The sequence below is a fragment of the Manacus candei genome, unplaced genomic scaffold (genome assembly GCF_025592945.1).
Source record: "Manacus candei isolate 608988 ecotype Guabito, Panama unplaced genomic scaffold, ASM2559294v1 h1tg000076l, whole genome shotgun sequence".
NCBI classification, from domain to species: Eukaryota; Metazoa; Chordata; class Aves; order Passeriformes; family Pipridae; genus Manacus; species Manacus candei.
In genome coordinates, this window is record NW_026138124.1 from 11106715 (window position 1) to 11132173 (window position 25459).

General features: G+C 43.1%; 1 protein-coding gene across 9 annotated transcripts in view; it reads right to left on the reverse strand.

Moving 5' to 3' along the window:
• NF1 (neurofibromin 1) overlaps window positions 1-25459 on the reverse strand; it is a 78852-nt gene that overhangs the window by 48413 nt on the left and 4980 nt on the right. For 5 of the 9 annotated variants that reach the window (XM_051809361.1, XM_051809360.1, XM_051809359.1 and 2 more), the window contains exons 2-30: window positions 22872-23015; window positions 22211-22294; window positions 19790-19980; window positions 17514-17620; window positions 17192-17259; window positions 16877-16952; window positions 16213-16370; window positions 15479-15652; window positions 15178-15300; window positions 14806-14880; window positions 13976-14107; window positions 13042-13176; window positions 12363-12476; window positions 11947-12026; window positions 10528-10651; window positions 9756-9899; window positions 9100-9346; window positions 8711-8784; window positions 8540-8623; window positions 7388-7828; window positions 6873-7012; window positions 6307-6429; window positions 5791-5874; window positions 5150-5266; window positions 4466-4647; window positions 4150-4361; window positions 3397-3558; window positions 2579-2682; window positions 1591-1726 (exon numbers count right to left, since the gene is read on the reverse strand). In XM_051809361.1, coding sequence (XP_051665321.1) covers window positions 1591-1726; window positions 2579-2682; window positions 3397-3558; window positions 4150-4361; window positions 4466-4647; window positions 5150-5266; window positions 5791-5874; window positions 6307-6429; window positions 6873-7012; window positions 7388-7828; window positions 8540-8623; window positions 8711-8784; window positions 9100-9346; window positions 9756-9899; window positions 10528-10651; window positions 11947-12026; window positions 12363-12476; window positions 13042-13176; window positions 13976-14107; window positions 14806-14880; window positions 15178-15300; window positions 15479-15652; window positions 16213-16370; window positions 16877-16952; window positions 17192-17259; window positions 17514-17620; window positions 19790-19980; window positions 22211-22294; window positions 22872-23015 — 4035 coding nt within the window. The other 4 variants (XM_051809358.1, XM_051809363.1, XR_007908025.1 and 1 more) reach the window with 4 other exon arrangements.

The following is a 25459-nucleotide window of genomic DNA, read 5'->3' on the forward strand; positions in this document are numbered from 1 at the left end:
AAGAACACACCTGCTGAGTACTCTTTGCACACACAGCTACTTTAAAACTCTAAGAACTAAAACACCCCACAAAATTCAGTCTCATTTACTTTCACACTAGTGCTTGGCACGGAACACATTCACCTTATTAAAAGTGAAGTTATCTATAAAAGTCACCTATTTGGTTTTTATGATAAAAATGGATTAATACTCCCAAATCAGATCTTGACTGTACTTTCTTTCAGATAAAGGCCAGACTCTTCAAAACTCCCGGGAATTTTACGTACAGAATGAATTACTACGCTATTTGTGATGAACAAACACTTGTACAAGGATATAGGTGTTACCAGAAACAGCTAAAGTAGTAAACACTGAAGCTGAGTATCAGTGTATATCACTTGTATATTTGCCAGTAAATCATCTCTTTTGGGATCAAATTACCCTTATTACCAAATGCAGTAAAGGCAAGAATAAAGCCAACAGACTTGGAAAGGCTTCCATAGAAAAATCTCTGGGAATGCCCACTGGTAAGCACATTTTAGAAATACCATTTCAAGCAGGGATCACAAATGGTCTGCACAGAGATAATTTCTAATATTGTACCACTGAAATGGCAATAATCTTGATACCTCCTGGAAACAGCATATAAACCTAATTCTGGGATCAGCTGTGGGGAAATGTAACATCCAGTAACAGGAGAAACAACCAAGGCTGTTGTGGGACTTTTTCGGCAACACTCAAATATTCTCCCACTGATATCTGAGACTGTGGCCATGAAGGAAACCAACCTGCCCATTTCATTTCCTGATTTCAGCAACCAAACACAGCAAAAAAAAAAAACAAAACCACCCCCCACCAACCCAAACACAGCCACTGTCAGGAGGAGAAAGCAATGGCTTTAGAAGCCACTCAGCTGTCAGAGCAACACAAGGCACAGCGTTTGCAGGCCTGGTTCACTGCAGGAGCTCACAGAACAGCCCAGACCACAGCAGTCACAACAGAAACTCACTGCTCCTCTCTCCCAAGCTCTGGGAATCGCAGCAGTTGCTCTGATTAACCCAGAATTAGTTCACATAGGTCATAAAATCTATTTTCTTTGCTTTAGACCTGAGATACACTCTATGGCCCAAGGGCCAAAAATAGTTCTTCCAGAGCACTTCACTGAGACCACAGCTCCAATATTCCACCAGGCACAGCATTCCACAGTCCTCCAACAGGACTGGAAACTCTTGCTGATGAGCACTGCGGGGATCCCTACTGGGATTTTTAGCAGCAGCTAAATCCATCAGAACCACACAAAGAGTAAGAGAGACCCAGCAGGACCCTGGGCTCAGCCTGCTGAGTTGCTGCAGGGACACAGGGCAGAGCAGAGGACTGGGGATGGAGCTCAGGGAATGGGGGTACCTAAAAAACCAACATCGAGTCACCTCCTCATTGCCAACCCAAATCTTCAAACACCATTCAGCCCCTGCATTTAGATTTGTGGTTTTGATCAAGTGTCTGAGAAGAGTCTTTAAGAGATGCCCACTGTGTACTGCCCCAAGCTCCAAAGTGCTGGAATTTTACAAACCAACCCCAAAGCTCAGGGGCAGGCAACCACTGCAGGCATACCTGGTATAAACAATGGCACACACTGCGCAGCTGGGGTGGGAACTCCGAGGAAGAATTAATGATTGCCTGAAAAAACTTGTCTGTCATTTGCAAGAGGCTCCGCTGGTTCTCCTCCAGGCTCTCTGTGGGCTCCAGCCTGCAACACACCCACACATGTATGACCAGCAGTGGCACACAGGACACAAACTGCACTCACGTGCTCGGCAGAATCTCATTGCCTCAGTTTTCTTATGGAAATACTTAGAAACTTTTACACAAAGGTTTCCATTGCTATTTCAAACCACATAAGATGCAAATAAAAGGTCACATAAAACCCAGCAATGAACAGGCTGTAGGTGGGATCCTCTCAGACCATTCCATACAAAGGCATGCACACACAATTCCAACTGATAAATGCATTATCAGTTTCATGATGGTTTATCTGAAACGAACACCTGAGGTAGACACAGGTATTTCAGGGTTAAGCTATAAATAAGGAGGCCTATCCTTTGGGTAAGCTACTTAAGAGATGAATACTTATAATCTTTGTAAGAGTTAGAGATAATTCAAAGCAGTAGAGCAACAGCTACTAAATCCAGGTCTTGAAGTGATAAGAGAAATTAAAGCAAAAACTACACATGCAATGCACACATTATCTTGCTTCTGCAGTCACTGACCTATAGGTGCTTTCTGGTTCTGCTGGAAACACCCTTATTAGTGGCCTACATAAAAGCATGAAATAGCAAGTAGGAGAAGAGGTCCTGCAAGGGCTCTCTCTCTTCCTTGCTTTCTCAGGGCTCAGAGGACATGCAGCAAACCCTCTGTACAACCCTCTCTGGGCATGAGGGCAGCAGAGACAAGTAAGGTGTCTGGAAAAGTGAGGAGTGGAACAGTATGAAAGTATGAGAAACATATTTGCAACAAGGAAAAAGGAGCCCTGTTATATTTACAATGCCAGGGAATCATGTTTACAGATAAATACATTTGCTCCTCCCCTTGAATCTCAAACCTTGTTGGATCCACCTCAAAGCTAACATGCTGCCACTCAGGAGATGTGATCACAGTCCTCAATAAAGGTTCCAAAAGCTTCTGCAAGTACGTAGCACCATATACCTGCGTCCAAGAAAAACAAGAACAGGAGGCCAGATTAACACAGCAATCCACAGGAACACTGCAAAGTTCTGTAAGTGTTACAAGAGCCTGAAAACACTTGATTTGTTTTGGCATAAGCCAGATTCCTGTAAAACTGGAGTTTGCATATTATAGTCTCACCCTTGGAACACAACTGAGATCAATATCTACAAGGATTTTAATTCATTTCCACTGTGGAGAAAACTACAGGTCACTAACAACCACAGTACCCAGCAGGGATTCTTTCCTAGAGCAGTGATTCCACACTTTATCTGTTTGTACACAGCTTTTTAAATGGAAAGGGGAGCACAAACAACACCTCAGACTTTGTCTCCCATCTTTAAACCACCAGGAACAGTCTTGCAGCTGTACTGGCCCAGAATCACTCCTATTACTGAACTAGTCAGAAAGGAAAAGGGGTAGTTTCAGGAGGATGTCTCTTTTGAAGTTGTGCCTGTGCATATCTTATCTACAAGATTCAGTTCTTCAACCATTAAAACATAAAAAGAAAACCCCCTAAACTCACAGATGTGAGAGCTGAAATTACCAGGAGCCCAAAGGCACCTCTGTACTGTTCCCACCTGATCCCATTACCCACATGCTTAACCCCACAGCCTGGCAGCTTTGTGTTTTCAGATTGCTAAACTCTTCCTGTTATCAAAGTGATCTGCAGGAGACAAAAATGAGATAATGTACCTTAAAACAGAAAGTCATTATTTTACTGGCTAAGCTGTTTCCTCGGAAGAGTGTCTGCATGGAATCTGCCAGTTCAACCTCCTTTGAGAACATATTCCAGAGGAGCTGGTAGAGCAAGTGCCGGGAATCAAAGAGTGTGACCAGGACACGAGCCAGCTCGTCCTTAGAAGAAGGAAATGTTAATTTGACTCACAGTGAACCAAGGCAAGTATAAAAAAAAAAAGTACTGTGAAAAAACCACCAAGCAGTTTGCACTACTGCTTTATGTTTGCTATGGGGTCTGGCAGGTAAATATCAAACTACACATGCACAATGTTTCTGTAAATGCTCCCCATGCTACTACTTGTCTAAAAATCTGCCTCATGACATCCAGTCATACAATTCATATTATTCAGACAAATAAGCAGTTACTCTGCTGTATAACAAAGCCCAATTCAATCTTGCTAAAATCTAGAAGAGCAAATAGAATCATGTGTCTGCATTACAGCACACACCATTTATTATAACAACTGTATAAAAAAATAACTCCTAGACATTTAACTGAAATTTACTACAAAAATGCAGTTTATCACCAAGATCTGAATTTAGATTCAGTCCAATTTTTATGAACATCCTAAGAAGGGTTAGCTATCATCAGTGGCAGCTCTATTCTCTGTAACAGACTGTTGTCATACCCTTAATGTTTGATTAGTTTTTATTTCAAGTCTTACTATTTTAAAAAATGTAGGAAATAAAATGTGTGAATCAACTTACCCACTGAGAACAAGGCACCACATTGGCTAAAGCCATAGCAATAGGAAGCTCCCCCTGATCACCCATCATTGTAACCAACTCCACCAATCTCTCAAACCGATCCGCTAGCACTGTTTCTGCTAACGTATCAAATTCTGTCCCCTGCTGCAGAATTTTGGTGAGGACTTCCATAAACGTGGCTCTTGTTTGGAGGTCTTTATGATAGCCCAAGCCTGATTAAAAGAACCCAGAACTACTAAGGAAGATGTAAAAGGAAATCAAATACCAATGTGTCAATGAGGCACTGGGGTGTGCCCGGCCAGCCCCGCCGCCTCACCTATGGAGTGCATGAGGCCGCTGTCGACGTTGGCGTTGAGCAGGTTGGACATGGCCAGCACGGTGCAGTGCCGCAGCGAGGCCAGCCTGCGCGACATGCCGCGCTTGCGCCCGCCCGCCTGCGCGCCCTCGTCCTCCACCTCGCTGCAGTCGTTCAGCAGGTTCATGAACAGCGTGAAGTACCTGGGGAGAGAGCCCCGGGTGGCAAAGCACGGCCTGCAGACCCACGGCCCACGAGGGGCTGCACCCCACAGTGAACCTCCCCATCCCCGCCTCGTCACAGTCCAGGCTCCAGACGTGCTGCAACAACCCCCACCACCGAACTGGGGGGCACATCTCCTCCAACAGGGCATTCCACAGCTGTGCCCTTACCAAGAGATGCCCTGAGAGTGATGAGGTGGCACAGATACAAATACAGTACCAAAGCAGGCTAACCCCTGCCACAAATGAAGCACACTTCTGCATTAAGCAGAAACAAAGCCAAATTTTCTAATCATTTTCTAAAGGAAAATGTTTCCATAAACCCAGAAGGCAGAGATTTGTGAAATGGGACATAGAAGAGGTAATTCCTGATGGAATAACACAATTATTTCCACTGAAGAAAAACACAGTTCGTAACAGAAGTCATACAGTGCTTCTATTTAGAGTCATTGTATCAAAAAGTAGTTAAAAAATCACTACTTACTTAAGAAATAATTGAGATTTTGCTTCCATCAACTCAACACCATCTCCTTCCTCAGGCTGGAGTGGAAGCCCAGCAAGAAGAGAAACCACTGCCTCCATACTCGCCTGGTCCAAATCTCTGAAAAATAAAATTTAATAAAATAAAACGAAAAATCCTTTTTGTAATAGATCTAACTGCAGGTGAAAAAAACACTTTTTAATTAAAAAAAAAAAAGATATCTTAGTAAAGTTCTGTCCATCATGAAAACATCTCTTACATTTTGTGGTACAGGTTCAAGCACTGTATCTCCTAAGGACAACAACTGCAATCCAGTTTGTCACTAAAAAACCATTCAAGTACAAATTCAACACTGTAATATTTGATGATTTTACTCTTCAGAATGCACCACAAAGATAAAGCTCTAGAGAACAAAATGGTAATTCCTAATGCTAAATCAGAAAAAGTATTAAAAGGAGCCATGTCAGTTAAGACTAAACATTTAATATAATTCTGCTCACCAGAACTTCAGTTACAATTTTTTCTTTTCCTTAACATTACTTCTGCTAAAGGCAGCTCAAGGAGCCAGCTCATGCATGGATACCAAATGCCACCTGGAATACTGACAGCAACTTCCCAAACGGGTGAAGAGTGTTCTTTCTTACCTTGTCAAGCATTTCACATCCTCATCTGTTGCTTGATTAGATGTTCCCATAACCCAGTCTGTCAAATATTCCACCATTTTGTTCCTGTTACATATAAATATGTTTCTTTAGCTTTATTGGGGTTTTTTATTGTGGTTTTCTTTAGTTTTGGGGTGGTTGTTTTTAAACACACTTACTACTGCTGGCATCATTCTTAATTATTACAAACTCAGTGTAAGAACTATTTGAAGCACCACACACTGAAGATGAACTGAACTAGTTTTGTCAGAGCAAGCAATACCCCGATCTGTGTGACCAGCTGAATTGTTACATGTGTCTAGTATCACCACAATCAAACCAAAATTTTAATGCAGCACCAGGCTCTGAATAATTCTGAAGACAAAGATGACAGAACTATCCCTATACCAGGAATACTGGTGTGACAGAGGTTTTTTTGTTTCCTTTTTTAACCATATAACCAAACAAAATTACACTTGCCCACAGTTCATCACCCCAGGTGTTACATGTCATCCTTACCTAAATTTCATTTCTTGACAAAATGAAAGGTCATCTCTCCTTTCCATCATTACTTCTACCAACTGACAGAGCTTCGTTTTTATTTGAATGGCATGCACCAAATTTCCAAGCACACGCACATACCTGAAGAAAAAAGCAAAAATACTAATTAAACACTTAATGCTACTTCATATTTCAACCCTGCTCCTGCATCAGCAGAAGACCAGTAGCAAATTTCTTCTGGCCAAAGGAGTTTTCTGTCAGTATAAAACTGAACCCAAATCTGCCCTTCAGCTGGTTTTTAACCATTAACATCAATGTACAAGAAAGAAAGCAGGAAAGCTGACAGGAATAGGGCCAAGCTATGGAATGGTCAGCTCTTTAAAGAATAAAAGTCACTCTCCACCGATGCACTTGATGCTACACAAATGATCTCCATGATTACTGAAGTTGTCAGAACCACAAGGAGGATCAGAAAAATCAGCTGCTGCTTCTCCATGGATGTAAGAAAAGATACAAACTAGAAGGCTCTAACTCACTTCTTAAACATAATTACTGTGTATAGGAAGGTCAAGAGGATTCCTTACCTAACCAGATTTAGCATCATTGTCTCAATACTCGCTTGTCCAAGATGTTCTGAGCTCCCTTCTGTGTGATTGTCGAGCAAATTCTTCATTATAGCAATGGTCTGCTCTACAAATTGTGTGTTGGTGTCAGTTAGCAAAACCTACAGGAAAAAAATTCCTGGTCTTAACTCTTTATGCACAAAACCAAAAAGAGGGATAATACACTGGAGCATTTCAAAAATCTCCTGGACAATTCCAATACATTCCAGATTCAATATATCAGTACTGCAGCCACAAGGATTCTGCAAACATTCTCACAGATTCTGTACCCAAGAGTTCACTAAGAAGTCAAGGATGTTTTCAATTATTTGATGTTAAATACAGCCTGGACTCACACACACAGTGCTCACTAACACGTTCTGTGATGATCACACTGCTTACAGGGGGGGTTTGCACAGAACACAGACAGGGACCCATCTAATCACCGGGTGAAGGACACAACTGACAGAAATGTGAATAATATATCACCACTGTACCTGTCCTTGAGAGTCAAAGAACTTGCTGATGGTATTCTTCAGCTTGTTGAAGAGCATTGGGTAGAGTGCTGGGCTCAGCTCCAAGCCCACCAGATCCTTGATGTTGGTGCGGATCTGCAGCCCCACCTTCTCGTGGTTGCAGACCATGAGGGTCAGGAGCCGGTCGATGAACTTGCTGACGGGCGTCTCGACGCTGCCCTCGGTGGACACCATGGAGATCATGGAGCCCTTGCGCTCGCTGATGGGGCCCATGGGGGGGCTGTAGGTGGCCAGCCCGGTGCTGCTGCGGTGCTGCAGGCACACCCCCCCCAGGGCACACAGGAACCCCGTCATGTTGATCCACTCCTGCAGCGAGTCCGTGTCCGACAGGTCGATGGAGCCGCCCCCGCTGACGTGGGACATGCGCCTCTTCACAATCGTCTTGTGCAGACTCTCCGTGACCTGCAACAGAGGGGCTGGCGCTCAAACCTCCCCGTTAAACACACGGGGAGAGATCAGGAGTGCTCTGGAACACAGCCTGCCACTCACAGTTCCAAAAATTCACCTCTGACAGTGTCCATCTGTCACAGTGTTCACCCTTCTGTGACAGCAGGAACAGAAATCTGTACAGAGGCTGCTTCCAGGGAGGTTGAGAAGCAAGGCTAGAGAGGACTGAAGGGGGTTGCCAGTCAATCCCTTGCTCTGCCACCAGGATAAAGCACATTTAAATCATGGCAGCCATTTGGCTTGTTTAAAAACTTCCAGTGAAAGGGATTTCAGAGTTTCTCTAGCACTATTCCACAGTTTTCCCTACTCTTTGTTTCGATTTATTTTTAATTTTTAAGCTCAGTTTCATTCTCCTCCTCAGCAATTTAAGTCAAATTACTTCTTGGTCTCTGGTAAGGTTTGGAGACTTGGCAGGGAGCCAGCTTCAAACCATATCATCTTATCTGGTGCCCCGACTCCCGGGGGGGCCATCTCAAACCATGACAGTCTCTTAGCAAACAAAGCAGACAACTGATTACCATTCATTTTCTGGAATACTTTCATGGAGTTTCTGTCTGCCTACAAAACTGATTTTCTAGATTAAAATTCAGATTCCTTAAAATATATAAGCTTAAAGAGTTATTTTGAATTTCTACAGGTTGAAACTATGGAAGAGTTCATAGTCACCTGCCCATCTTCCATTTTGGTCTTTGGATAGTTGAGGATTAGTTTTGTAGCTTGTTCCCATTTTGCATGTGTATCCTCCCAGGCCTGAAAGAAGACATATCAAGATTTAATTTCAAAACCACTTGTGGCAATATGCATGCAAGGAGTGTATGAACTGAGAAGGAAGTTCACCTCTGTGTTGCCTGCAGTTGGGTGCTCGATGCGCCTCAGTAACGCCATCACTCTCTTCTGAAGAGCTGCTCTCCCTACAAAGGGCACAGAACAATTTTTTGAAAACCCACCTACATCAAATCTGTGATCTTTGAAAGCAATTACTGAACTAAGAGGAACACATCCCCTTAAAGTGTTTAGAAAAGGCAGCCTCCTGTTACACTGTAAAATCCTCATGAACTCAGTCACCCAAATTCTTTACACTTTCTAGCAATTCTAGAAATTGAGATATTTCAGGAAAAGCCAGAGCAGAATCAAATCAAGAATCTCAACCTGTTTGAAGAACTCAAACACAAAGAACAGTCTTATCATCCAGGTAGAAAGGTGTTTAACTGACTCCTGACCCTCACCTGTTGACATCATGTTGCTGACAGATGCAAACTCCATGAAAGTGTTGTAGTTGGGCAGGAAATTGTGCACCGAGACTTCATCCACCCCACACCTGATGTCGGCCTCCTCGCAGAGGTGCCGGAAGCAGGACATGGCCACCAGCACTGCCTCGATGTCTGGGCTCCACAGGAACATGTATAAGGCCACTTCCAGTTTGGTTTGGGCTTGGCGACAGATGGGTGTTCCGCTGCATCCCGCCGCGCTTTCCTTGGGAAACACACAATGCCCCGTTTGGGAATACTGCTGATTAACAAGGCAGTTTTATCAAGATTCAGCCTCAGCCACACCGTGTTTAAACTGCCTTTATGCCAGTAAGAATAAGCAATCCTACACAGGCTCAGAGCTCTCTATGCTGCCACGAGGGATGCCGTGTGCATTCCTAAGGAGGACACACTCATCAACATCTTAACTGAAGAAGGTGTGACTTTGTAAAGTCTGAAACATCATTATTAACCAGCATATTAAATACATACATTATTTAGGATACAGATGTCTTCTCCTCCTTAGAAATACTTAATTCTATTTTTTAAAATTACTCCCAAAGTAATTTAATTTCTACGTGCACATAGGGGTTTTTCCCAAGTGCTAAAATTAACTATTATCGTGTATTACTTACCATGGAAGAATTCCCTTTCCCCTTCCTGAGGGTAGCTCCTGGTGCACAGCGCATCATTTCTTCATGGTCAAGAGAAATTTGGCTAGTTCCACTTCCAGAGACATCATAAAGGAAGAGGAAGTGGCAGGAACTCCTATCTGACTGCTATGAAAAGAGGGAAGAAAAACAATATATCAACATAGTTTTTAAAACGTGCAAAAAGGATAGATTTGAGGAAGGTAAAAGGATCCTCAACATTTACACGGTACTTTTTCCACTGCTGCTCTCAGGGCTTTATAAAGTTACCCACATTAATGGTATCTTAGAATGGCATTTCCCTTAAGAAATACACTATTTGATATTTTAAGATTATCAGAAAGAAGCAAATCAGAATTCTGAGACTCAGAGGAACCTGAGATCAAAAAGGAAACTTTTATTTTATCCATGTAGGTCTACATTTTACCACAACTACTTTCTCCTTTTCTCACTTTGGGGTCTGGTTCCCTTTGTATTAGGGCATAAGGCATAGGTTTCTGTGAAACACATTTTCCAGGCAAGTAAAACAACCTATATAGCTAAAGTAAAAAAGAAAATAAAAATCCCAAACCTAACTGTGGTTAACTTTTCTAACTGAGGTGCCTCACAAAGCAGAGAGGAAATCAGAGAACAGAAAGTGTAGGTGTAGCTATTAAATTTCTTCCAATCATAAGAATAGTGTGGTAAATAAAGGAAGTGACAAAGCAGAGAACAACGTGTGTTGATGATCCTAACAGAGATGGCAACACTCACTTACTTTGTTTTTTAGAAGAAATTTATTCCTACAGATGAGAATCTCTCGCAGCCACTTGAGGATTTCCGTGCTGCTCAGCATCTGATGGCTCGTGAGCTTCTTGCAGATATAAAAAAGCATTTGTGAACTGCAGCAAAACGAAGTTCAGCGTTAGCCTCAGCTGTGGGACCGCCGGGGTGAAGGTGCTGCACTGCACTTCCCATGGGAACAGGCCCTGTGCATGAACACCCTGTGCAGGGCTAACACTGGCCCTTGGAATGTCCCACAGAGAGCAGAGTGTGCACTGGGAACACCCAGCTCCCCTGGGGCCCTGCCCACCCCCAGCAGCCTGCTCAGCTCCTGAGGCCCTGTAGCCATGGGGTCCTGTCCCAGGTGGGGTCCTGTCCCAGATGGGGTCCTGTCCCAGCCCACGCTCGGGGCCGTGGGCTCGGGGTGTCCAGCTCTCCCCAGACAGATACAGCACAGACAGGGCAGGACAAGGTTACCTACACTGCTCTGACAACGCCTCAACTCTGCTCTGGAAGGAACACATCTAGGGATGTTCCTTCTTCACATCCATTCAGGCCTCACACTCTCTGTTAAAACTGCCAAAGGTCCAAATTAGTGTCAGTTGGGATGGGTCTTCCCCCAGCCCGAACAGAGCACAAACCCGTTGCTGTTCCTACAAACTACAGCCCTGGGTGTCAGTTCCTGCCTGTCCAGGGGGGTCAGCCCAGGCTTCCTCCTACACTGCTGTTCCCTCCTTCTCCACCAAACATCAGCACCAATTCACAGTAAAGCACCAAATACTATTGGGTTTATTACTTAGCTAATGCAATTCTTACAATTCCGAGTTTACAGATTCCTATTTTTTGGTTTAGCATTTTGTGTAATTCTGACTTTTTTGGAACTTCATTTCCCTTAATATTCTCCAAGAAATCAACCACAACAGCTGCTGTGAACTTATAAAGGCAAGATGATTTTAATTAATTAAATTTTCTCATAAATATACAGGAAAGACCAATGGAGACTGCAGGTCAGGCCAAGCTATCACCTTCTTTAGGGGAGGGCTTCAGAGTCAGGATTAGCAAACCCACACTTCTGGAATTGCTCAGCATTAACCTCCCCTTAGTCCCAAAAGGATGAAACAGAATTTAAAAAGTAGCAATCATTTGCATGAGGGGGAAAATCTCCAACTTTTCAAACTAATAATCATTTCTACACCTCAACATCTGCTGAAGAGTGTCATTAAGGGAGCCAGCAAAATGTTTGTTATATTTTTATTAAATTTGTATAGTGTAAGGAAGATACAACTTCTCCATGACAATTCTGACTGCAGATTCCTGCTGTTGTTGCAAAGCTTTCCTGAAATACTCACAGCTATTTAAAAAAAGACAAATCATAACAGCTATTTCTCTCATTTATAGAAGTTAATTTACATACCTGATTTCCCAGAATGTTTCTATAGGAGCATCAGGATTCCACAAGTCAATGCTGTCCAGCTGGTGCAGAACCAGCAAGGCCTAAAGTCAAACCAAAGAGTCTTGCTTAAAGACAGCAATTCACAGGGTGCACGAGCACAGGCAGAGAAATAGCTGCAGGCACACATCCACTACATTGTTTTGAACATAAGATGTAAAAAGCATGACAGAAGGATTATACAAAAGAACAAGAATTCATTGTTAGTCCACATCAGAGGTATTTCATTTCAGAGTCTTTATCCCACATTCATACTCCAAACCTAGAGGTTTTCCCCTGTATTTCCACACAAAGCCATCCCAGGCACACAGACACAATGTTTGTAAAAGACAGGTTCTGGCTTTAACATTACCAATGCCAGTGCCTGCCCCAGTGCTCACCTCCATGGCCTCCTGGGCTATGTCTGGCATGCTGGACTGTGGCACCAGCTGGACGAGGCCTGTGATCAGCTCTGCCGTGCTGCCCTGGGTCTCAGGGCCCTGCTTCCTGGGATTCTGAACAGCAACAAGGGAAGCAAATTTAAGCTGGAGAACTTTTTAATGCCTGCCCACATTACTGACTGCTACAGTAGCATTCCTCTGGTCGAACCAGGTGGATTTTGGGATCTTTAGGAAAGTCTGTCATTTTATTTTTAATCTATGGAAACCCCTTGCATGTCATGTCTGATAGAACTGAAATATGTTTAAATTAAACAATGACAGACCTGAGAAAATGGAAGATCTAAGACTGTATGTCTTTCTACTCATTGAAATTATGACTAATTTCCAACCTCCTTATTTTAATTTTCTTCTATTCCCCTCTCCTTCCCCCATCTTCCCCTTCAGAGTCACAGAACTTGATGCTCCTTCTCATTGTGTTGCTCTGATTCTACAAAATCTATTACAGTTTCTTTTTTGTTCTATCTTTTCCCTTTAAAAGCACAGGAGCATCATAACCAGAGACAAGGATGAGTAGGACGTGTCCTAGATGCCAGGTGTATGTTTTTAATCTTTATTCATTTAGCAGCTTCAAAAGTAAACTCCACCACAAATGAACAGTGCAATAGTGGGATATACTTACACACAGCAAGAGCTTTGGATCTGCATGGATCAGTTTTACCAAGGACAACAGCAGGAACTTGTAGCTTCTGGTTTCCAAATCAGTAGGTTTTTCTTTAAATTTAAGGCTTGTCATTTTCTCCTTAAATGTAAGACTCTGATGGAAGGAAAAACAGTCACAGTCCTTGTCAGGAAGGTAGTCAAACATAACAGTTACAATTAAACATCTTATGAAATGTATTGCTTTTGTAACCTATAACTCAAGACAAAGTTTAGAAGTATACGAAATTCAAGTATAGTTGCACAGCCTTCTACTTCAAAATCCCCCTCTCCCACAGGCAATCCCTTCACTGAACTTTTGAAGTTCCTGTAAGAATTGTTTCAGTGAGCTGTACATGGACATAAAAGTTTTTGCATAAGAAACTATGGCAAAATCTCAATTTACTCAAGACTTTTTCCAAGACAGCCAAGAATATTGACTTTATTTCATAATGCTTGAAAAATCTTTATTTTATTGCTGTCACCAAGACCAAACAGTCAACTTGCTCAACAGAAAGCAAGACAAATGAAAACCTACTCGTGCCAACCGTGGTAAAAGCACTGCAGTTTTCAACAATTATCTTTACATACAGAATGCTTTTGTTTTTCAGATTAAGCAAGAAGGGATGTGTTACCCTGCTATTCACACAGCCAGAAAGCTTAAAATGGACAGTTAGCCACAGAAGACAGAAGAAATACTTCTACATTGCCAGTTTAAAAGCAGCAGGAAACTGGAGAAACATCGAACCAGAGTCACTCCCCCAACACCTGCAGGGTCACAGAGCACGTGTGGCTCTCTGCTGCTTTGTGTCCTTCCCCTCTCTGGGTTCCCGTGTAAAGCCAGTGACTCCGAAGGCTGGGCTGGCTGGAGCCATGCCCAGGAGGAGCAGTGTGCTGGGGCAGCCCAGCAGCCTTACCGGGGTCATGCGGATGGCGGGGTGGGCCCCGCAGCCCTGGATGGCCTTGTGCAGGGTCTCGCTGAACATGCTGCGCAGCTCCACCGAGTGGCAATACACGGCATCGATCCGGGGCCACCAGTCCAGCGCCGACTGCAGGGGACAGCCAGGCTGTTAACTGCTGCTGCAGCACCCCCACCCTGCTGTGCACCTCCCAGCTCACACCCGTGTGACACAGTGCTACCCACACGTCTCCTTCTCATCCTCAAACTCATGATACACAAACGAGCTGCAACAGAAGAGCTAATTCCAACTTGGCTGCTCACTACATCGCTCTCCTACCTGAACAAACTGAAACCAGAAGTGCAGAAGGGGGTGGCAGATGAACAACTGCGCAAACTTTCAAAATATTTTCATCTCTCAGCACTTACCCTTATTTCACACTACTTAAATCCCCAAAGAAAACCACAAGGCCAGCTCTACCCCAGGTCAACAGACTGCAAGTAGCAGAAGGTGGTGCAACTGTGCATGTCCTGAGAGTGGTTTTCAGGTATCAATATTTATCATAAAACCACAGATCATGAGATTTGTCATCCTACATCAGAGGGATATGTACATCTCTGTACTGAAATGTTATAGATGTTATACTGGAATCTGGGCTCTCACACTGGGAATCCACTGGTGGGAAGCACAGGCAGATTTGCACACTCTTCCTTATTAGCAAGCAACTCCTGCTGCATGGACACGAGCAACAAGATTTGGTCTACTCCCCAAACTGCATTTACTAAGCAGATATTGATCTGAATAGAAGCCCCAGATCCCTGGGCTGATGAAATACTGCCAGAACTTACATTTGTGATAATTCGGTGGAGCGAATTTACCAGCACATAATGAAATGTTGATGGGGAATTCTGTGCCAAGCAGATCTACAATAAAAACACATAAAAGCCACTTAGGAACGTCTTTGTCTTTCCCATCTTTCTTATCACACTGAATAACATCTTGAAGCCTTTTTATTAAATTGACAAAGCTGTCAAATCTGAACAAGGGAAGCCTAATCAGCCGGGGAAAGTTTTATAATAACATGCAGGGATTTATTACTAAGGGATATTTATACAGTTGAACTCATTTCTGAGCTTCCAGCTGCTGCTAGCACAGCTTTTGTAACTGACAGGTCGTCAATGGCATGCAGAGAATGACTTACCAGTAAGTGCTGTGCTCACCTTGAAGTGTTGGTTGTTGTGAGGATTTATGCGGAAGCAGGAAACCAAGCAGTCAATCATCAGGTCTACATCTGCATTCTGATTGCCTCTTGAGAAAGGTTTGCTTGGGTTAAACAGCAGGTTCTATTTATTTCAGAAAAATGCAAACATGTAAATAAGGTACCAAGATTATTCCCGTCTACTTTCAATATAAAACTTTCCAGTGAAAACCACTGGTAATCAACTAAGGAGAAATTCAAAGTTTATTTCTGTATTTTAAAACTCAAATTTCTCACTGCAATTAGGAAACAGACATTTTTACCTTAAGATCTAGTACCATGGACTGCACCAGCAGGAAAATGACAGAATTATCTTCCCAGTTGATGTAGGTAGATGCTTTGCACAGTTTAACACAAGCAATAGCAGCACTTTCAGTCAGCTGCCTGCTCCCACCGTGGCCTGCAAGGGCCTTCCTGAGATTGTCCAGGAACAGCTTCTGCAGAGTTCAAACCAGGAACAGTTATAACCAGATATTGGGATGGCAAAAAACAACTTGATGCAGCCCTCTGGGGAAATTCTGTATTTATTAATGCCATTCCCTTTGGTGGGTCTGGGGCAATCAGACTGGCACAAACAGAGGTGGTTGTTCCCTCTCAGCCACGTTTGCAGCCACATCAAACTCGACACCAGCTGCAGGTGCAGCAGCCATGGAGCACAGAGCACACTCTGCAGGTCCCACAACTCCTCAGCACAGCCAAACACCAGCAAGGCTCCCATTGCTGCTGCTGGAGGCAGAGGAGATGACAGCACAGAGGGTCAAATCTCCAAGGAGATGGAGAAGTTCTGAAATGACACTGTTTGGGACATACTATCCATATGAATTACTGACAGTGAAAGAAGATATGTGAGAACTCAAAAGGGGTGCATAAATTTACATAGGGAACTGCAATGTGCTCTTTAGGCAGGAAAGACAAAATTAAATACACCTGAAATATAGAATCAGCAAAAGTAAGCATCCTCCAGAAACCAGAGCCAGAATTCAGCTACCTGTCTTACCTTGTTCATTTTAGTCTCCTCTACCACATCCTTTGCTATATCTTGGATTATCTCTGGACACAGGACCAGGAGGATGATCTGCAGTGGCCACACTGCTGCTTTACGCTTCGTGCTCTCAGCAAAGCCATCCACCAAGTCAAACAACTTCTCAGCACAATCTGCAGAAAACATAAGCCCAAGTTCAATACCAGTTTTAATTCCAGAGACAAATAGGTATAAAAGAGCAGAGGGATAGTTCCATCTACACAGAAGAAAGGTTCTCTTTTGCACATTACTGGCATGCTACTGGGGATAACATGGTCTCAACCCAGTTAAAGATATGGTTTATCCAAAAATATAAGTTTTCCTCTCTTTGTCACTAGAGAAAAATAAAGGTGATGTTGTCTAAGTTTTTGTCCTGTATCGAAATGAAAAATATACATTCAAAGAGTCTCCATCTTTTGGGGTTTATTTCTTTGTGTTGTGAAGCACAATAATAATCTCTAATAGGGGAGTCAGGAAAGAAGAGAGATGGCAACATGACCTTACCTGCCCTGGCAAAGGTGACAGAAATTTGTTTATTTGCAGGCTGCACAAGGAGCAAAGAGGGCACAAAATGCAAGTGAATGCATTTTGGGGATGTCTGAGAGACAGCCTTTGAACACTGTCATGTGTTATGCCTTACCAGCCATGTCAGTCTGGGGTGTTTGGTACAGCTTTGTGAATTCATCAGGATAGTTTTCCACCCAGTTCCAAAATGCCTGCAGATAATGCAAAACACCTTTTCATTCCAGAGCTTTCAAACAGTTTTTCTGAATTATGTATTTAAATGAAGCTAGATTTTATTCTTAATTCTAATCACACAAAATTTCTAACAAAACATATTTGCACCAAAGGGAGGCAACCACTTATATTTTATAGTAAATCACTGAATTGCAACTATTCCTAAACTAGAGGAAGTCTGCAAATAAGCAATGAAAGACAAGCATTGAAACCTTACCTTTTCCAGACTGTTGATAACAGCTAACTGAGCTACTTTCTTAAGGGCTTTAAACTTGAATACAGTCTCTGTAAAGATAAAACATTTCTGCACTTAGAACAGAAACTTGGATCTAAAAAGCAACACAGGTTATAAAAGACATTTGAAGTGCAAAGCAGTTTTCAAACCGATGTTTTTATGCTACTTAACTATTTTAAAATATTTTGGTAAATATATGACTGTTTGGAGTAAAACAGGGTAATAAAGATATATCAATTGCAGTGTCATCTCTGACTAACCAGACTGAAAAAGAAGTATTTCAAAACACAGGCTCAAATCACACCTTGCAAGAGTCGCTTGAGTTTGGAGCAATCCACACTGATGTACTGTAAAAGTTCAATGTCGTGAACATCAGCATTATCTTCTGAGCAAACAGTCAGTTCCTGCAACCTAAAAATAAGCAAAGTAAATTAAATCCATCATATCATGTCAGACAGGTATGAACACACCTAGCATTCTATACATTTCAGTAGCAGGGAACATTCTGTGACCTCCTCATAAACTACCATCTCCTCAGACAAACTTTTCCACATTTAGAAATAAAAGATGGATCTTGCATGATTAAGAGTTAATATTATAGTCTTATTACACCCTCATACCAAAAATGGAGCTAGAAATACCAGTGGTGAGCCTTACAAAATGCCAATACCTTCTGGTGTTTGTGCCCAAGATTTGCCTAAATCCTTGTGCTACCCACCCTACTGTAGCAGTAACCTTGTCATCTTTTCAACTAAACATGAGATTAATGGAATCATAACACCTTTAGGCTACTGCTCCTTAGCAGCAAGTCCTGCCCCAGCTAAGTTCTCAGAGTAAAGCAGAGACTGATGAGCCTTGGTATCACTGGACTGAGCTACAACCATTCTTGGTGCACAGTTCTGTGGCCTGAGCAAACAGGATGAAGTTTAATCACACCAGTTTAAACACAATGGCATCTTTTCACACTTGTGTATCAGATAATTTACTCAACATCTCACAGACACCAGGCCACTAACAACTAGAGCATATGTTCCCACAAACTCAGACTGCCCTGGCTCGTTCCAAAGCTACAGATGTGTTTCAGACATGGAATGTGATTTCTAGTACTAGACACAAAAGCAGTTCTTCATTTCTCCAACGCCAGGAAACTTAACAGCCCTCGCTGGGAATGGGAAGGTCCCCACTGCTGTGCTTTTCATGCCAAAACTCCCCGAGCTGCTGTGCAAGGCCCAGAAATATTCCTAAACAGGAAACCCAGGTCAGAGATCAGCAGTGCTGACTGCTGGAGTGACCCCTGTGGAGACCAGAGGGCTGGTCAAACATTTAACTATTGCTGTGCAAGCCATGTGAAGGGAAAAACAGCTCAGGGGAAAGCACTCTGCTCTGGCTCAAAGGGCTGGGAAGGAGGGCTTTGGAGCTTGGGAACAAACCGTGCTACAAATACATGCAGATCCACAGACTGGATTCACAGGCTCAAAAAACTGTAACTGAAAAATACTTCCTATAAAGGGAGCAAAAGAAATTGTTTCCATTTCCATAAGCAACAAAACACAATCAACCTATTGAGTAAAACCACATCCTTCATGCTAGCTGCCAAGTCTGTCTTGAAATAAAAGTTATTAAAGGCTCTGTAAAAACTCTGAAAATAGTTCAGAATTAAAATTAATCATTTTAGACTGATTTCTAAAATGCAAATATTTTCCAAAAGAATAGATAAATACATAATGAAAATATAAAGCTTTGTTTCCATTAAATTGGCTCACTCACTGCTGTGTGACCACAGAAGGCTGCCCGAGCTCCACTTCTATTACAGGATGATCTCAGCTGTTATATACTGTGTGACAAGAGCTAAGCTGCTTCAAACACCTTTCAAGAAACATCAAAGTATTTCAGGAATAAAAAGCTTAACACCACTGTAGTGGACTGACAAATGCTGAAGCATCAGAAGGATCTGGAACAGGGCAAAACCAGCAAAGAATAGATGGAAATTTTGTGCTTGTCTCCCTTCTCACTCAGAAAACCAGAAAACCCAGTTATTTTTACAGTAAATGTGCTGTGAAACTCAAGTCAGTCAGAAGACAAATGGGTCTTTTCCCATAATTAACAAACAGCCCAGCTGTTTGTCCCCTTCAGGCATAAGACAGATTTAACATAAAAGCCTCCTAGCTGGAAAAATTAGACAGGAAAACAGCCTGGGGGCTCCAGCAGAGCTGTGGACAATCTCCAATTTTCCCTCTAAATTTGTAAGTAAAGGGATACAACCCTTTAGCTTCAGCATCCTTTTATTTCCAAGACACCTTGCACCCAGAAGAACTCTACTCAACTTACTCAGCTGAATGATTTTCATTCATTATTTTCACCTGTACTTTTGAAAGCAGATTAAAAAAGCAATAAATGCAGCTCACAGGAAGCATGTCAGCAGTAACCCAGGACGGGCAGGGAACAGGTTCAGTTTGTAACCTGGAACTCAAGGGAAATGTTGAAAGGAGCCCCACTGGAGAAGGACCTTGCCAAAGAGCACTTTGCAGTGTGTGCACAGGCAGCCCCAGGAGCGGGCAGGGGGTGCTGCCAGCCCCGTACCTGGTGGAGATGCGGCTGAAGACGGCGTTGAAGTTGTTGCAGCTGAGGGAGAAGAGCACCCCCGAGGCGGAGCTGCGCAGCTCGGCCGCGTGCTGGTTGCCCTCGCGGTACGTGTGGATGAAGTGGCAGATCTCGGGCAGCAGCTGCTTCACCAGCATCGTCTCGTCCAGCCTCATGGTGTCCTTTGGTTGCTAAAAATAAACAAGTGCTCGACTGAATTCTGGTCTGGAGGCAAAAAACCTGGAGCATCTGCCACGAGCAGGCCCAGGGCCTGGGGCTGCCCTCCCGATCTGCCCCAGGTTCCACCGAGCACGGCCCAGGGGCTGCACAGAACGGCTGCTCTCCATCCCAGCAACAGCCCACCATGGCCAAACCACCCCACACTCCCAGCTAAGGCTCCGAAAGAGGGAGGACACGAGGCTGATCAACATCACCAAGTATGAAGCCTTCAAAGCCTACAAAAAACCAGTGAAGCTTCATAACCACCTCTAATCCTTGGTTGGGGTTTGTGTCTCCCCTTACTCCAGTTCATACCTGACTGAGTAGAGTTGTCCAGTTGTCTACAATTCCTTTGATCAAGCTATTAAACAAAAAACCATTACTTATAACTCTACAAATTTGCTGAGTGGCAGAACCAGCAATATCAAAAGTTTACTGGAATCTATTTAGCAGAAAAAATGTCACTAGTGTGGTTTTTGAAGTAACCCACCCTTTGTTCTGATGAGGGCACCCTGGAAGCTGCTCTGAGTCAAGGATCAGCAGAGTACGAAGGCTAAAGGGCAAAGATTCACCCTCACATCTCTTTTGGGTAAGATCTTGGTCACTACGTTTTGACAGCGAGTATTTTACACTAAAAAATGAACCAAAAAAGAGGTGTTTCTCCCTGGTTCTTGCTGGGGGTTTCTCTATATGAGTCAAAAATGGCTTAACTTCCCTGCAACAGAAAAAAATCTAATTTTTGCCAATGTGCACAGTGTGAGACATAAGGAAACTATTTACAAAAGAATTCAAAGTGAAACTTTGCTCTACTAAGAGCAAGTTTTAACAGAAGGGTCAGCATTAAAGCTTTCTAAAATTTTACCAATGAATTTTCCACAGGGAATTGGGAAGTTTCAGAGACTCCCACTTAGTTGACCTGAGTCCTGTTGCCATGAGAACTTGATGAAACATTGAGCAAGAAATACATCTGAAGATACCACAGAACACAACACGCTTTGTACAGACCTTTGGCTCACTCTTATTTAACATATTCTGCCTCCAACCGCTCTCATTTGAACTGACAGAGCAAGAAATATACAGCACAAATTTAGGCTGTTTAAATGGAAAATGTATTTACCTGGATCTTTTGTGATTTTAGAAGAATCCACAAATATTCAGACCAGTTTAGTACTGTAAGATGGGTTGCTTGACAGGTCTAACCATAGTAAGGTCATTACCTTACACAGAAAGAACCTTCTAAAACTGGTGCAGGGAAACAGCAAAGAGCTCAGATGATTTCAGGACATTCCTCCAAGAATACAGCTTTAAAAAGCAAATCCCTTCTTGTTGGAGGAATACAGCACTGCAAGTGCTGCTCCCAGTGCAGTCTGGCTCTGCAGTACAGCCCAGCCCAGCCCGTGTCCAGCCAGCACTGCTGTCACCCACAGGGACCAGCAAAGTGCCTCTCACAGCTCTGACTGCAGGGCTTGGACAGGGCCAGCAATGCAATCTAGGAAACACCTGCAGAACTCATCTGCACAGCAGTGCCAGCAAAGGTGCTGCTGCACAGAAACGTACGTGGAAAAGGACTTCAACAAATGAAAGCTTCAAGAAATGCAAAGAAAACTCAGCACTGTCTGCAGAGAACTCAGCAGCAGGAAACAAATACTTGTACTCAATTATCTGCTACTTTGAACATGATTTACTATCAGGTTACTTTTTCTGTTTAAAGGGATGGAAATGTTTCAATGTATCTGTTCAGGAAATACTGAGCAGGATACCCCACCAGCATTCAAAGCCTACAAAAATCTAGTGAAGCTTCATAACCACCTCTAATCTTTGATTGGGGTTTGTGTCTCCCCTTACTCCAGTTCATACCTGACTGAGTAGAGTTGTCCAGTTGTCTACAATTCCTTTTATCAAGTTATTAAATGAAAAACCATTACTTATAACTCTACAAATTTGCTGAGTGGCAGAACCAGCAATATCAAAAGTTTACTAGAATCTATTTAGCAGAAAAAATGTCACTAATTCCAGGCAAAAAAAAAGCACCCTCCAAATCTTTAATGTATCAATTATCTCAACTACATGTATTTATAGGAAGCTTTATTATTTTTTAAATGGCATTAATCCTACTTTGCTATAGATTTGATCAAGCATTTGACTTGTACTCTCCAACCCATTTGATTCCAACTTAGCAATTGCTTATGCAAGCCTACTCACCCCTGCCAGACATTTTTCCAGTGTATCCAAGATAATCAGCTGAGATAGATACAAATTCTTTTCAGCAGTTTCTCCAAATATTCTCTAGAAGTAGAAAGGATTCATCTGAGACACAGAAATTTGACTTGCAATGCACTAAAGTAAAGTAGCAAAGTGGCTACATAAGCTATAAAAACCACAAAAAGAAGCACTGCCAGAGCCTGGCCAGTTGTGTTACCTGTCTGGGGAGAGTCCACACGATCACAGATCACGTGGCTCCAAAACTCAATGAACTTTTCTCGTGATAAATCCAAACCCACCTGAAGCACCTTCCCATGGCAAACCTCCTCCCCTGAGGCAGCACAGCCTGTGCTCCGAGCCCCGGGGCAGTGTCAGGTACCTTCTGTACCCCAGAGCTCCAACCTCACACCCGCCCAGCTGCAGACCCCACACTAACAGAGGATTCCCCTTAACCACCTTTGGATTTCTCTGCCCCAGCTCCCACTGCCTTTCTGTGGCTCCAAGAGATGCTGCTGGTGAACTTCAGAACAGAAAAAATTAAGTGTACAAGGCAAGCAACAGTTTGACTAAATTTCAAGTAATTCTCTGCAGATTGTACAACACAAATAAATAGCAACCACTTGAATAAAATCACCAAAAAATGTAAAATTAGAAAACTTACCATGTTATTAACATTTTTTAAGATAGTAGTGAGACCACTGATGACCAGGGAAAACTTGTACTTGGAAATGTTGATGAGACATTCCTTGTTGTGCTCCGTACTGACTTTGGTGTGGGTATTCTGCTGGCAAACCTTGATTGGAAGCTACAAGAGAAAACTGTTATAAGCTTTTTCAGAGCTTTAAAGATGAGTTAAAAATTTGTGACACACCAGAAACAACCTTGAAAAACATTCTACAAGAGACAACTGTAAATATGTTTTCATTTTCTCTACATTCATATTTCCATTAGTTATCTATAAAACAAAATGCTGAAGTTCACCTGTTCCTTTCTCTGAATTGAAAGTAAACCTCTATTTTGTGATAATTTTTCTACAAACTGAATGTCAAAGCAATCCAAAAGAACAGAAAAATGTAAGACAGAATTCTAAGAAAAGATTGTTTATTTCAAAAATTAGCTTATTAAAGAACAAAAATCTCCAAGGCTAATACATGCAAGAAAAAAAAAAAAAAAAACCAAACCCTTTTGGGCCCTGAGAGGAGGTAAAATGAGGTAAAATGCCAGGAGCTCCCAGAGCAGGCTGGGAGGCAGCAGCAGTGGCTCCCTGCTCTGGCACAGGACAGAAGTGGCCAAGAGGCACCAGCAAGGCCTGGGAGGAACCAGCACTGACCCTGCAGCCCCCAAGGACGTGGTGACTCAGGGGTCCTCCAAAAACACTCCCAGGAGATGCAGCTCAGCTTCCAACACACCTCAAGCACCTGTGAGCCCACGTTACCTGTCCCTGCCCAGCACCCAGCGGGACAAACCAGACCTGAAACGCATCTTTTCCAGGCAGGAGAAGATTCAGAGCGACTGCACAAGCCCGAGATGTTCCTCTTGCTGTGTGAACAATGGGCACTTTTTTTCCTGCCGTACCCAAATTCTTCAGGGGTCACAAACAAGTCACTTCCCAGGCACCCACCCACTGCCCCTGCCCACTCAAATGCCCCGAGAACATCAGAGAGGCGACTCTTCAGAAAAACATCTCACTGAGGGTTTACAGTGTTTAAAAGCAAACAAATGCAGCAGAGTTTGTGCTGTTTGTGTTTTGAAGTGTGACCTTGGAATTCCCTATTCATAGAAACTTGAATTGCTACTACAAGTTTTAACAAATTTTGGCTAGAACTGTGGCTAAACCTGTATTCTGAACGACACCGACAGCTCAGTGGAAATGCCACGGTGCAGGATTTGTGCATTGGGAAGATTACCAGAGAGAGAGAACTTGAGAGGGTAAAAGAAGGATTCAAAGGAATCACAATCAGCTTTACAGCTGCAAAATGCTTCAAGAGCCACCTCCCAGGCTGGGGGCTCTGGGGAGGGCACCCTCCCCACCAGCAGCCCCCAACACCTCTGCAAGCCCCTGACACCCCTGGCTGTGATGGGAGAGGCTGAAATGCCTGTGTTTAGAATGCAAGATGAGGCAAAGAACCCACCTTGGAACACTTTTGCTCAACAGTTCTGAGTGCATGTCCTGGGGCTGGGAAATGGGCCTCCACCACCCTGATGCCCAGGGGGGATTCCTCTCTGTACAAGCCGAGCTTTGGTTTGGGTTTAATTCAGCTCTTTTGGTACCAGGGACTGGGGTCCCTCTGGAGGTTGGCTGTCTTTCCTAAGAGTGACTGTTCATCCAAGGGAAGTGGGAAGTGGCAGGTTAGGTGAGCCCAAAGCCCCCGGAGCACTGGCAGCTCCCTGAGGAAGGCACTGCCTCCAGGAACACCCTGAGGGCTGCTCCTCCAGGAGAGGGTCTGACACCCTCACCTGCACACCCTCCCACAGCACCACAGGGCAATCCAGGTCATCTCCACTGAAATCTGTGATTCCCTGAGTTCCCAGGGCGATGATTTACAGCACCACAGGGCGCTTCCCTGGGCTCATTTTAACCCCAGAAAAGCAGAATAAACACCACCTATGACTCAAGCTTTGTTTTCACTGTTAGATGTTATTTTACAATACATTATTGGAAGTCATTGGTGGATGACAGATATATTTAATTTGAAAATTCACCATTACTAGTACTTCTTATTTGAATTTTCAAGTCTCTGTGCTGACAGCAGCAGCAAAGCTCAACACCACTGAGTGCTAAAACACTTCAGAAGAGCCTCTCAAAGAAATTGTGTCATAGATCTAGTTCTGTGTGCTCCCATGCCAGAGAAAAAAAATCACATTACACACTTCTGGAGCTTCCTGCCACAACAGCCACTACAACAAGGTCATCTAGAAGTAACACTGCTTTTTATACTATCTTTTAAAATAGGAAACTATATAAAAAGGAAATATTAGCACTGTTATTTTGGGTTTTTTATTTTTCAGCTATTTCCTTTGTGCACTCTGACGCTGAAGCATTTCATTTCCCCTCACAGAAGGCAGTGCCAGTGCTGAGTGACCAAAGAGAATCTACTTCACTCCTCTAGAAATACCTAGTAATCTAAACACTGGGGGGGAAAAAGTTGAAATTTTACTTTCATTGCCTTTGATTTTATTTTCAAAAAAAGAAATACTGACAAATAGTTTCCTGTAGAGCTATTTGAATTAGAAACAGGATTTAAAGCA